Source organism: Anser cygnoides, chromosome 5 (genome assembly GCF_040182565.1).
Source record: "Anser cygnoides isolate HZ-2024a breed goose chromosome 5, Taihu_goose_T2T_genome, whole genome shotgun sequence".
Classification (NCBI taxonomy): Eukaryota; Metazoa; Chordata; class Aves; order Anseriformes; family Anatidae; genus Anser; species Anser cygnoides.
The window spans coordinates 34121549-34134856 of NC_089877.1; the positions used below are offsets into that span (position 1 = coordinate 34121549).

At 47.4% G+C, this 13308-nt stretch overlaps 1 protein-coding gene across 10 annotated transcripts in view; it reads right to left on the reverse strand.

Moving 5' to 3' along the window:
* Positions 1–4411: 4411 nt before the first annotated feature.
* PHF21A (PHD finger protein 21A) overlaps positions 4412–13308 on the reverse strand; it is a 138545-nt gene continuing 129648 nt past the window's right edge. For 6 of the 10 annotated variants that reach the window (XM_066997838.1, XM_013192844.3, XM_013192884.3 and 3 more), the window contains 3 exons: positions 12341–12416; positions 11905–12008; positions 4412–9952 (listed from right to left, as the gene is read on the reverse strand). In XM_066997838.1, coding sequence (XP_066853939.1) covers positions 9698–9952; positions 11905–12008; positions 12341–12416 — 435 coding nt within the window. In that variant the 3' untranslated portion in view covers positions 4412–9697. The remainder of the gene's footprint in view (positions 9953–11904; positions 12009–12340; positions 12417–13308) is intronic. The other 4 variants (XM_066997836.1, XM_013192880.3, XM_013192893.3 and 1 more) reach the window with 1 other exon arrangement.

Genomic DNA, 13308 nt, shown 5'->3' on the forward strand with positions numbered 1-13308 from the left:
GCTGCGAGCCTGCAAGTGTGCCCTGGAGGGAAGGCAGCGGGAGCAGAGCACCGCAGCGGTAGCTGGAGCTTGGGCTGCGGTAAAGCACTGCTGGCCAGCGCTCTGCCTGCCGCGTTTGAAGCCGATTCCCTTTCTGGCTGGCACAGCAGGAGGGCTGGGGAGCAGGGATGACAACAGGCAGAAGAAATGCCAGTGTCACCAAGCATCGGATGAGCCAGCCCCTGCCAGCTTCGGCGTGGGCTGGCTATGGGCATCGCTGCGGGGTGGCAGCCTGGGTGGTGGGGTGGCCCCCTTTTGGGGCAGTCTGTGACTTCATGGCGTAGCTGCGCACCCCGTTTCATCACATCCTAGTAGCAGAGATGTGTTTTCTTGCTCTGGCGCTGCTACAGCTTGTCCCTGAGAGCTGTGGCTGCTGCGTTGTGGCCCGCAGGACCTCCCTGCCCTGCGCCCACCTTGGCAGCCCAGCTGAGCCCACGACGCAGGCGGGGGGACTGCAGGGCGCTCCCTGGCTGCACGCCTCCGGCTTCACGGGGCTATTGGGAACAAAACCTGGCTCCGAGCAGCCAGCCTTGCATCTGCAGGGGGAGAGGAAGGTGGTGGCATGCCAGAAGCAAGTTGCTGAGGCTTTATTTGGGAAAGGGCTGGAAAGATGCTGCTAATTGCGGCGAAGCAAGGCGTAGCTCCAGCCCACTGGTCCCCAGCAGGCAGCTTCTCTTTAATACAGCCAAAGCTCGCTGTTTTCGCTGAATTTGGCAACCGTTCAGGTTCAGGTCACATCTACTGAGCTGCTCACCCACCCCTGTTCGGCCTGCGCCCTGCTAAGACATGGGAGGGAGCAGCGGGGTGTTTCTGTGAGGGCTCGATGGCTGTGGCAGTGCCGGCTCTGTGACTAGCTCAGCTGTGGGCGCCGCAAGAAGGCACAGCTCTGCCTGTAGCCACCGTGCTGCGGTAACACGTCCTGGCCCAGCAAGCCCTTAGCCCGAAACACACACACACACACACGAGTTTTGCGTTCCTAGAGCGAATGGAGCAAGGCTTTGGTCAAAATGTGCCCTCTGCTGGAGGACAGCAGCTGGAGGAGGCGTTGATTGAGAGGCCGGGGAGCTTTTCTTATCCCTGCACAGCCCCTTTGAGAGATAAAATTCATTTCTGCTGAAGGCAGCGCCCCTCAGCCTTGCCAAAACCACCTCGAGCAGGAGCCACAGCCGCAGAGCTGCCCTCCGAGGCCCTCCCTCTGTGGGCAACGCTGTCCCCAGGGCGGCTCGCAGGGCCTCCTGTCCCCTCCTGCGAAATACAGCTAAGGAGACAAGAGATTTTATTGTGTTTTATTTAGTAAAATGTTAAAATAAATAAATACAAATTGATCAGATGCTCTGTACCCCCTCCCCCCCAAACTTTAATTTGCTAAAATCTAAACACATTTGTACCAAAACTGAAACCACAAGGGACTTGAAGGCAGCAAAGAGACTGCAGATCACTATGAGCATCAGGCTAAAAAAAATAGAGATATTTAAAAAAAAAAAAAACAAACCAGCTCACGAGTCGGTGTTCTCATTAAGTGATTCTGTGAGGACAGCGTGACCGCTCAGAAAGGGTATTTTACACCAAGGCCTGCAACGATATGAGACTGTGAGGGAGCTGGGGGCAGCGCAGGGGACAGAGCCTGCCTGCCGCCAGTGTCCCCGAGGGGAGCGTCCGGCCGGGGCTCGTGCAGGGGCAGTGCTGCGGCAGCTGCCTGCCCAGCCACGCTCACGTGCCCTCACCTGCGAGCTCGGGACGAGGCACGGGTGGCCTCAGGCACCCCCTGCTCCTTGCCAGGGAGCGGAGGCTCCCAGGTGCCAGGTGAGCGTGGCGAAGGCAGCGCCTGCCGGAAGACCCGTGGCGCAGAACTGGGGGCTGTCAGCAAAAAGTGTCTGGAGCACCTCGGGAAGTGGCGGGGCTGAGACGCGGCACCTTGTGGCCCGAGCTCTGGGTCAGCCCCCAGCCTGGGCTCCCCGTCTACAGCCTGGTCTCGGGCAGGAGGACAACGCGCGGCACTGGGGCGGCGTGGCGGCAGCGACAAGTCTGCTGAGATGGTGCTGGTGTGACCACGGGAACGCGCAGCCCTCACCGGGGCCTGATTATGCTCTGATATAAGCACAGCTTCCTGCACAGCCTGCCTGCGCTGCAGAAGACACGGTGGGTGCTTGCAGATGAGAGCCGGTCAGCCCCCAGAAGACAAAATACTGCACCAGCCCTCCAGGCAAGCACCAACACTTCTCTGCGCCACGGCCCCACTGCTGTCGATGCAGCAAAGCTGTTTCCTTCCTGTGCGCGAGTTACCTTGCTCTGCAGAGCCTGAACAGGTTAGCACTAGCCAGCTCCCCCCCCCCCCCCCCCCCCCCCCCCCAGGTTACCTTGCTTAATGTTCGTTTCATGCAGTTTGCAGCAGCGCTCCTGTACTTTGCTTCTTTGGGCCTGCTACAGGTGGCCAACAGCCCGGCTGCGCTACGAGCAGCATCGGGGTCGGGGGGGTCTGGAGCGAAGCAGCCATGGGGGCACAACGGCCTCTTGGTTCTGGTGGGGCTGAGCCTGGGAACTACCTGAGCCTCAGGGCTGAGGTGGTGGCAAAAAAAAAAGCCTTACAGAGCCCTGGCTGCCCATCATATGTGGCATCAGCGGTGACTCAGAGACAAGGTACCTTCTGGAAGGGAGCGCTACCGGGTGAGACACCGCTCCTGGCTCTAGAGTCAACCACTGTTCTGATGCCAGTGATAATTAAAGGAAGAAGTGCATCAGACTATGATTAGAAATTACACGTTAGCCCAGGACAAGCAGACACACGCCAGCACTGAGCCCTGCTGTACCTACTCTTCAGCAGTGCCTGTTCCAGCACTCGCAGCCCAGGAGAAGCCTCTCTCAGTAGCGTCAGCATTGCCATCGGCTGCTTTACGCTGGGGAAAGCGAGGTACAGAGGGATCCTTCCTTCTTTTAAGTAAGTGCCCTCCCCTCCTCAGTTTTGGTATGCCCAGCCTGCAGGGCCTAGATCTGGACCAGGAGCAAGGGTACCCTCGGCACTGAGGACCCAAAACCCAGGGTGACCACTGGGGTGGACCTGCGCAGCGCATTGCTTCGCCTCCCGCCCCAGCGACATGCATGGGGCCCTTCTGCTTGCTTGGATCCTACAGGGTGAAGAACAGAGCCAGAGGGCTTCCTGCCCTCCTGACAGCCTGTGCCAGCAGCTCTCCCAGGAGGGACCCTGTGGGCTGCTGCTTCAGGTCGCTTTGGTGCACGTGGCTCCGCAGGATCAGCTCCTGCAGGGTTACCTTACACCTACGGCATGCCCCTGTCCCACTGCACTGCTGTGCCGCTCTTCCACAAGTGTCCTGAAAGAAGCCGGATCCTAAGAAAACAGAGTGGTTTTGGCACAGAACCCCCCGATGAAGCAGGTCAGAGAGCAGGAACCTCGTGCAGATCCCCCGGGAGGCAGCTGAGAGGTACCTGACGCGCAGGTCCTGCCCGGCATTGTCCCCTCCGCACACACCGGACCCAGCACCTCTGGAGGCTGCTGCTGGTTCCAACCAGGCTGACCACAATGGTTGAACTAGGAAGGTGCAGTCACGCTGCCAGTCCCCGGAATATTTCTAGCCAGGGGGAAAATTTTCACTTGGTTTGGTCCAGATCGGAGCAGGCTCTGACTGCTTGATCTGCCTTGTCCCACGTTGTAGCACGAAGTCAGACAGCGCTGTGGTCAGGATGGGATGACTTGGGCTGTAGAAGCAGAGCTGGGGGGTGTGGTGCCTGCTCCCTTCTGCACCTGCAGCCAATAACTCCCACTACAATTAGTCCTTTTGGAGTACAGATCAACCCGAGTCAGAAACCAAGGTAGGATAAGAGCCTTTTTCTCCTCATCTTTCCGCTGAATTTGCAAACCCTGTAGGTGTCTCCTCAGAACAGAGCCTTCTCTTGCTCCTCCTGGACCTTTCCTACCGTCACCTTCCCTGCTTCTCATCTGTTCCCATGCCTTCTCTGCTCTGCTTTACCCCGTGTAATCTTCCTTTCCTTTGCTCCTCCTGCCTCCTCTCATCCTTTCCTCCGTCTCCAGGCCTACACACCTCCTTCTGCCCTTGCTTCTAGGCAGAGGCCTCCTGTCTCTCCTTGGTCCCTGCGGTACCCACGGCTGGCACAGGGAGAGGAGAAGCCCCGAGTTACTGTTCTCATGCAGTAAGCTCCAGGACAGCAATTTTCACCGCACAGAGGCTCTTGGCTTGCCTGTTTTCTGCTCACTCGTCACATAGCTGAGAAATACTGACGGACAGACCCTCACACAGGTAAGGTCTTGGTTTTTTGAAACAAGCCCACATCTTAAATTAACCTCCAGGAGAGGTTTTTGTCTTTCTATGGGTCTGTAATTACCAAGCTTACCAGCGCATGGTATAAATAATTTTCTTTATTGGCAAGTTTCAACTATGTGTTCAGCCTATACAAGACACAATGATGCAGAAAGTTCTTGTCCCAGATGAAAGATAAATGTTGGGAAACGGGAGCTAAAGGCAAAGGATAATGAGAGTCATATTTTCAAGTATTACATTCCATTCTGTAGGTGTTACAAACAGGACTGAGGCTTAAAGAAGGATCTGAGTAAGACGGCAATAACCTGGAGACAAGATGTCTGCAGCTCTTGCGTTTTCCTGATCCCACCTGATTTTAGGGCATTCCCTGGCCCAGGTCTGATCACTGAAAACAGGTATCCAATAATGTGCTGCTGTAAGGCTCGCTCACACGCATTCAGAGACCAGCACCTAGCTGGCTGTTGCAAGGCTTCTTTGGAGACATTTTGCCTTCTGAAGGACAGAAACTACAGAATCCACATGGTGCTTGGGAGTGGCCTTTGCTGAGGTAGTTTGTTGGCCAGGCACGCCTCAGTACCAAATGAATTAGCTGCAGACAAAACATCTTCCTCCTTCTCCAGGTTCCTGACTCTTCAGAAGAGTTTCTGCTTGCTTGCCAGAAAACTCTGCAGGAGCCCAGCAAGGCTGAACTCGCCCTGGATCTTCAGAATCGCAAAGGAGGACAAATGGAGGTGAAGAAGGGTCAGAACAGTTCTGAAAACACACAACAAAGTCTGCCCAAAGGGGCATGCTCCACCAGGACGTATAGTATCAGCATTTCAGTGGTCATCTGAGCAGCTGACAGGGGGAAGCCCCCAGCAAAAGAGTGAATTTTGGTTTGACATCTGAATATGATCTTCTAAAAATATGTTTCATTAAAAAAGATGTATTCATCAGTGGTGGTTCAAAAGCAAAGAGGGCAGGGGCGACCCAGCTGGGAAACAAAAGGAAAGAGAAACGTGCACTGCAAATTCACAAATATTTTTCTCTGCATCCACATGAGAAGGAAATGTCAGAGGTTACTCCCTGTACTGCGGGCTGCCACAGCTTGGTGGGACTAAGAGGGAGATTTCACTCCGGGCCTCCTGAATGCTGATCATATTGCTTTTTGGGGCTGCCTCTGCAACAATACAGGGAAGAAGACGATTCGAAGCCAAGGAGGTCAGAATTAGGTACGCATTTCTAGACAGCTGGAATACAGATCTGCTTTCCCAAGCCTGGTCAGTTAGGAAGGACAAAATACAATGTGATTTTTCCCACCAACAAAACAACTAACACTCTGCCCATAAAATGATCATCGTAACAATGCTCTTTAACTTCTGGGCAGGCAGCTTTTAATCCGTGTTCTCACTGACACAAACTCGCTTGCAACAAAGAACAAAATCCTGGTTTTGCTCACACAAACCGTTAGTTTATCCTACCAACATGGTAACTCCTGGCCAGCGATGTCCTCGAAGAACCACCCACGCCACTTACCCTGCCTGCCACCCATGCCTGGAGGTATTGCCTTTACTGTGTTTTGCACAGCACTAAGAACACTGCTGGCACTAAACCAAGATAACGAGAATACTAATGATAAGACTAATTCTTCTAGCCAGCTCACATGCTCCTTTTCAAACTTTGACCACAACACGCCTTCCCAGCTGTTTAAAGAACAGATTGCAAAGAGAAGGGAAAACTACTTCTGCATTTCTTACTCTATTTCTGAGCCGTTGAAGCAGCAGGATGACTTCTTAAAGCCCTTAGCACTGGGCTGAGAGCCAGGAACTCCTCTGATATGAGCTTCCTCTGTGGTCTCATCTTCTCCTCCTTTATAACAGAGATTTAAAAGCCACTTATTTCCCACTAATGACAAGCAATGACATAAGAATTAGTTATTACCTGTATGGTGGTTTGGAAATACAAAATGCCAGTCATTATGACAGCTTCCCAAAGAGCAGAAGTTGTAATACAAACTCAGCCTATCTCAAATGCTACGTGAGAGGAAAAAAATCCAGAAGACAAGCTTGAGCTTAAAAGTTGTCAGAGTTTAAATTTCTCACTTCATTGAAACCTCTTAGGGCAGGTAGAAAAAAAAGCACATTTTCCTCTGTATTTAGCAAATGCCAATCCCCCTTCCACCCTATTGTTGCTAATTGGCAGAAATGGCTCCAATTTACTTGTGTCTGTGTAGCAGCCTCATTGCCAGTGTCAACACAGCCCTGGGAATGCTCTCTGCCTATTGACTGATAATGCTGCAGGGCCAGTAGGGAGAGTGTCCAAACAGGATCAGGGAGCAAGAAAACTACCCAGCAGCATCAAAAAGTCTAAGTTAAGGTCATTTCTCTGCTAGGCGATGATTAACGAAAGGTGTCCTTTGACAGCCTGGAACACAAAGCTGTAAGAAAAGAGATGTAAAAGTCTGTTCTCTGATTCAAGACACAACCAGATGCCTTGGAAAAGCAGTAATAGCTGTTTTAACAGCTCCTGGCTGGGAAACTGCGCTCAAATATAAATGCAGCTACTGGTGGATTTCACTCCCATTCCTTCTTGAACTGGCAAAGAAACAGAAGGACCCTCAAGCCTTCAGGCACAGTTTGCTACCCCCAGATAGTGCAGTGCTTCCAAGAGAGCTCAGAAAATAACATTAGAGATAAGAACATGAGAACCATAAAGATACTGTCTCTTACTGGGAACGTACTTCATGCTTCAGAAGAAGATGTAAGAGTTACCCGAGTGACCAACTAGAGAACAACAACCTGGCCAAAAAGGACGTTTCTCCTGAGTACCTGGCCACTAACTGCTGGCTCATATTGTAGAGAAAGAAGGCTCATAACCACTTTGTTTTCTCTCCTCATCCCTTCAAACATACAGTCCTTTGTTTGAATGCTACGGGTCGCTGCCCTGTGGTAATGACTTCCAGTGGTAACTGGGTTGATGCAGGGACATTTTTACTTTGATCAGTTTGATTCTTGCAGCTCTGCTGGTTCCAGAACAGAATTCAAACATCAAAACCGAGAGTCGAGGTTATCACTAGTTTAGCTGGGAAGTGCACGTAAGAGTCGCTTTCCCAAGCCACGGACAAATGTGAGAACTCAGGATATCAGTTCTGAGCTCAGAGCTGAAAATAGTGCACCCTCCTATAGAAGGAAGAAAAGTCCTTAAAGGTCAGAAGGGCAACGCAAAGGAAAGGGAAGAGGACAGCGCCAAGAATCCCGCAGAAGTGTACTTGGCTGTGGCAGCAAAGGGACTCTCTCAGGCTATGTAGTGCTTGGAGTATTTGATACTTCTTGCTCAGAAACGCGTCCGTGAAATGCAAAGCTTTCTCTGTTCCACTAGGAATAGCAGCTGAACAAGTCTGCCTCTCCACCCAATGCACGCTGTCAATGGCACCACACCCTGCCTTGCATCGCCTGTGTCCAGGCTCAATTCTGCTCCCACTGAAAGCAATGGGAGTTTTGCCAGTGCTTCCAGTGGAAACAGGGTTTGCCCAAATATTTACGTGCTGTAGTAAAACTGGGCAGCTCTGGGACACAACCCGAAGTGACCAGAGTCAGCACTCTAAACTGAGATAGACCCCACAATAACAGGAGCACAAGGCAAGCTTTGCTACCTAGAGTGAAAAGATTATATGTAAGAGATGAACTTCTTAAATAAGAGGATATAACAGAAGGTGATTTCAGTTCAACAAACTCACTGTCTTTCGTTCTCAAGCTCTAATCAGTCCATATCACGAAAGTACTAAAGCACACTGCCAATGCTTTTCTCTGGGTTACAAACACGTGAAAGAATGGGGGAGATATGGTAACAGCAGAGACAAGCCTGGCGGATCCTCCAAGTGGGGTGAGATCCAACACGGTAGGATTTGATTCTCAGTAGAGTTTAGCCAGTAGCATGTATGGTATAATCTATGGAAGCTGTCCCATTGGATCTTAAAACACAAACACAGCAGAATGTCGTCATAAGTAAGCAAAGTCTGTGTTAAAAAATTCTAGGTACACAGCATTTTCTCCAGTTCTGACACCTTTTTAATAGAAATCACTTGTTTAGGAAACAAATAGCACTTTTGTATTTTTTTTACAATGTTTCTTACCTTGATCTTATTTTAAGTAACACTAGGAAGACCTCAATATCTTTTATTTTCCTTTTTAATTTAAAAAAGTTGTTTGTTTTTTTTTTCCCCCAGATACAAAGATTTTGCCCTTGCATAAAAAAACAGTGCCCAAAACGATGACACAAGGACTCACAAAGACTCACTGTATCTCACTGACACTATTACTTCTAATCTATACCATGCAAGGTCCCATCTACCTCTTTAATTAGACTGTCAGCCTGAAAAACAGCTTTTCTATTCCTTATTTAGTTCTTGTTACCAAAAGAAGAGAAAGGAAGTGAAAGAAAAGGACATTTCTCTGTTCAGTTCACACATCTGGGTCATGTGCTACTTTGTTCAGGATACTTTTGTTGTTTATAAATATAGAAAAGGGTTGGAATCTCATTTTCAAGTAATCGATGCACATTTTCTCTTGGGACACCTCCGTCCAATGCTCCAAGCTGACCCTGGATTCTGGCCCTCTATTTTCCCATTCCCAACACAGGCTTTCTGGATGAGTGTGAGGACCCAAACCAATTCTGCAAAGCATGTCTTTTATCTGATGTGAAGAAATAGGATTAACCCAAAGCTGTTGGGACAGTAGATCTTCAGCCTGTACATGTGCTGGTTACTCAGTGAAAAGTCCATCTCCTTTCCTTTTGTACATCTCCTGTCTAAACAATAGTAAATACTGCTTATTTGATAGACTTGTCCCTTCTGGGCACTGGGATTTGATAATTTATATTTCTGTTTTTTTGGTTTAATAGTACTGAGAGTTTAGAAACAGGAAAAGCCCACAGGCTCTTTGGACTTGTTTTTGTTTTCCCCTAGCTAAACAAACTGTTCTGCAAATAAGGATTTGAAACCTGCTCTCCTCCCTCATCCCTGCTCCTCACCCCAAACAAAAATAAAACAAACCTATAGTGGCTGTGGAGGCTGCTGCAGGCACACACTGGTGTAAAATATAGAGAGAGTAAATATATTATTTCACTTGGCATGGTGCTGGCAAAGAACCCCCAGCTGGCACTATTCATGTAACATGATCCAAACTTTGCATGTACACACAGAATAAGAAGGATCAATTGGCAAACTCCGGTGCCGCCTGGCACAAGCATCTTCACGCTCTCTCTGGAACCAAAGAACTAAAGAATTCTGCACTTTCCAGAAGAAATCCGGTTTTGCTTTTCTAGAGTTTCGTTATTTTGCTCCTCCTCCTCGCCGCCACCTCCCTTGGCTCCTTCTGCACTTCACTGTGTTATTTAGTCTCATCGCCCTTGTTACAGTTCACCATGCAGCTCTGGGAAGGGGAGGGGGCTAAGGTGGAGGTGGCAGCATTAGTATTGTTAGTGGAGTCCATGCCATTGGAGATGGCTACTGAATTGACCTCAGAGTTTATGGGTTTTGAAAGGTCGATGCCTTGGATGAGGCGGATCAGCTGTTTTACCTTCTCCAAGGAGCTGTGCATCTCCTTCTGTTTTGCAAGGATGGTGTTCTTCATTTCCATGCATTTCTGCAGCAAGACCAAAAAGCAGTAGTAAGTTCAAGCTTTACCCTCATATGAATGCAAGAAGGTAAGAGAAGGAATACGTTTGCAGATCTAAACGTAAGTACTCAGAAAAGACTGCAGCTACAATGTCACCTATAATTTCAGCCTAGAAGAAAATGAGCCTCAGAGCTGCGATCATAGGAGAATTCATATTTGCAGGCTGCGGAATTAAATTGTCAGTACGTAGCTGTCACCCAGTATGGCCCTTTCATCCCAAGGTGCTTGGCAAATCAACACAGACAGCTCCATCCTTTTGTGTTCCTTTTGAAGGGAAACTTCCAAGTATACGTTCTTATTATTTTTCTAGTAGTATTGCATTGCTCAAATTTCTTTAGCTCAGATGTGCAAACTCAGGCGTCCTACTGCAGCTGACTGCTGACAGTGTGTGTGCATGCAACTAATGGGATACAGCCTTTGCTTTCACATATGCTTTAGCAGGAATATCACTTCCTCCTCTCAATAAATAAAGGGACACTTGGAAAGAAAAACAAACCCTTCCTCATTTGAAAATCTTATTTTGCGACCACTTATTTCTCTTAGAAGCAATAGCCAGCTCATCAGATAAGAGTCAGGGTAAGATAACTTTAAAAAATGCCCACAAATGATGCTTCAGGAGTGAAAAACTGCTTGTATCTATAGCTGAAACTCTCAAAAAGGAGATGGTAGCTACTTTGTATCTATAACATTCAGGTTCTTACATGGAGATGGCAACCTTCTTACACTTTTCAAATCTTTTATCCATGCTGATCTCCAGACACTGTTGGTTTCAGCTCTACTGTTTTCACACAGAGCTCTTGGCATTGTAAGAGCTCTACGAAATTTAGATCTAATCCGCCTTTATTGGACAGTTCCAATGAAAGTATAAGCAATGGCTTGATCATAGCAAATAAACCATTCTCCTTACCTGCTATCAATCCCTCTTATTAAGGCTTGCCCCTGCCTGCGTACATCACTAAGAAATGGTGCTAGTGCTCTAGTGCTGCTCAGTTTATGCCCAGCTACTGATAACCAGAAGATGACAGTCTCCAGAACCGCTAGCCAGCACCTATCACCACCTACTTGCTCATAGTTGTTTTACTTGTATCATCAGCATTTAGAGGTCTTTAAGCATGGGACGCTTACTTTTGGCCTAGGAGGTAAAGACACAGAGACCAGACAGCACATCTGTATTTAAAAAAACAAGTCTGTACTTACGTATCCAGCCTTACAGGAGTTGCCACATAGGTTTCAGTATTTTTCATTCTGTGATACAGACTCAGCCTATGCTAAGTGAGGGCCTCAAACTTTACACTGGCACCTCAAGAGCCTGATTTGCATATTAAGGTGAGAAGAAAGAGCAAATTAATATGTGTTCCAATTACTGCGATAAATTAAGGTGGAAACCACAGCTTCTGGATAGAAGTATGACAATGTCCAATTAATAATATGCAGAGGCATGCACAGTCCACCTGCTGACTGCCAAGCCAACATGTCAGGAGCCCAAGAGCCAGTTGTGAGTAAATGGTCACTTTTGTACTAGGAATGTCTGGAAAATGCAGAGAATGTAACTCTTACTATACACAGGGGCCCAACTATTCAAACTTAAGTGAGCCATTGGAGAATTAGAATTTATCTGCTGCCCACAGACAATAATGCTGTGGGTCATTTTTGTCACCTGCTGCTATTACAGGTCACTGTATGTCTACAGTACATACAGCACAGTCAGCATGGAACATGTGTAAGTTACTCATTCTAAGTATATGTTGCCTGCATTTCATTCCTGCTCCCCAAAGTCCTAAAAAAAACACAGGAAAGAGCCCATTCAATTCTCAGTAAAACCAGTGGAACATAGGTGTAGCACATGGGCTCTACAGTTCTCTTTCTGAATTCTGGCACCAGAGGACAGGTGCAGAGTTATTTGGGAGGGCAATACTCACCGTTATGGAATTGCTGAGCTGTTTGACCTTCTGCTCTAGTTGTTCTCTTTCCTGTTTTAAATCTGAACTCCATTTAAGTAGTTTCTGTTTTTCCTCTTCTTTTGCTGCAAAACAGAACATTCATCACGTCAAGAAATAATATTTAAATTGTTTCTGTTACAACTGTGGATAGAGGTTGTGAACTGTTTCATTTAAAGGGGGAGTTTAAAATCAATTCAACAACTTTTGCAATAAATAACACCCAATGTTTCACCTGTACACAGAAGCATCACAGAAAGCTTAATAGATATTTTGACTGCCATTTACACTTCACTAGTGATTAAGGTTCTTTCCCTTTAATTTCCTTTTCTAAAGGAAGTATCATTCTGTCCCATTCCCTCAACAACATTTTCCGGTATTAAAACTGAAGCAAAGGTGTTGCTCCCCATTTTCCTACCTGCTTTATATGCAATATATGAATGAACAATTGCTAAAGTTCCTGGCCACGGGATTGCTTCTTCCTTCTTTAACATCTGAAAGAAAAGTGTGTAGAGATTTAGATGATAAATAATCTACTCCTAGGAAAAGAAAAAGGAGAAAGAGGGAAAGGCAGAGGATTTTCTTTATGGCTATCATTAGTCTGAGCCCTGTTAACATGTCTGCTTTGCAGACCTGTTCTGAGATTTAACAGAGGGAATTATTCACAACTGTACCGTAGCTCCCACAAAGGAGGCCTGTTTCTTACAAATGTCAGCATTTTCTCAAATTCCCTCCATAGCCACAAATAAACTCTACTAATGAAACTGAACAACTTAAAAGAGGAATGAAAAGATAACGTATCTGAACTCAAACTTGCCAGGAGACAAAACATTATTTCATGGTTCAGACAAACTGCTGATCTCAGATGTTCTGGGAGAAAACTTCTCATGGCACAGAGCAGTCTCCACACCATACATTCAAATACCACACTTCCTGGCTAGTAAAACATGAAACTGTCCTATCTGCCCTTCTTACTAGAATCGTTTTAATATAATTGCCAAATCTTCTTTATATAAGGGTAAAACCCATTTATGCCTTTCAGATCCTCCCTAACATATTCCTACCTACATATTCCTTCCTAACATGTTCCTTCCTAAGGACCTTTATTTTGAGAAGAAAAATGTACTGTGTCTTTTTAACATGTGAAATCAGAGGGATGTCTCAGAAGACAGAGGACTCGGCCACTTTACAGTGAAATAACTCCCATTTTTCCCCATAATTTTGTGGGAACCTATCACTGAAATACAAAGAGAAGGGTTACATGATGGAACACAAGACCAGGAATAGGAAAGTGGTAACTCTCCCTCCTCATTTGCAACTACTGACCAAGTCACTTGAGTTTTGCTTTTTCATTCTCCTGAACAGCAAATCATATGCCAGGCTGTT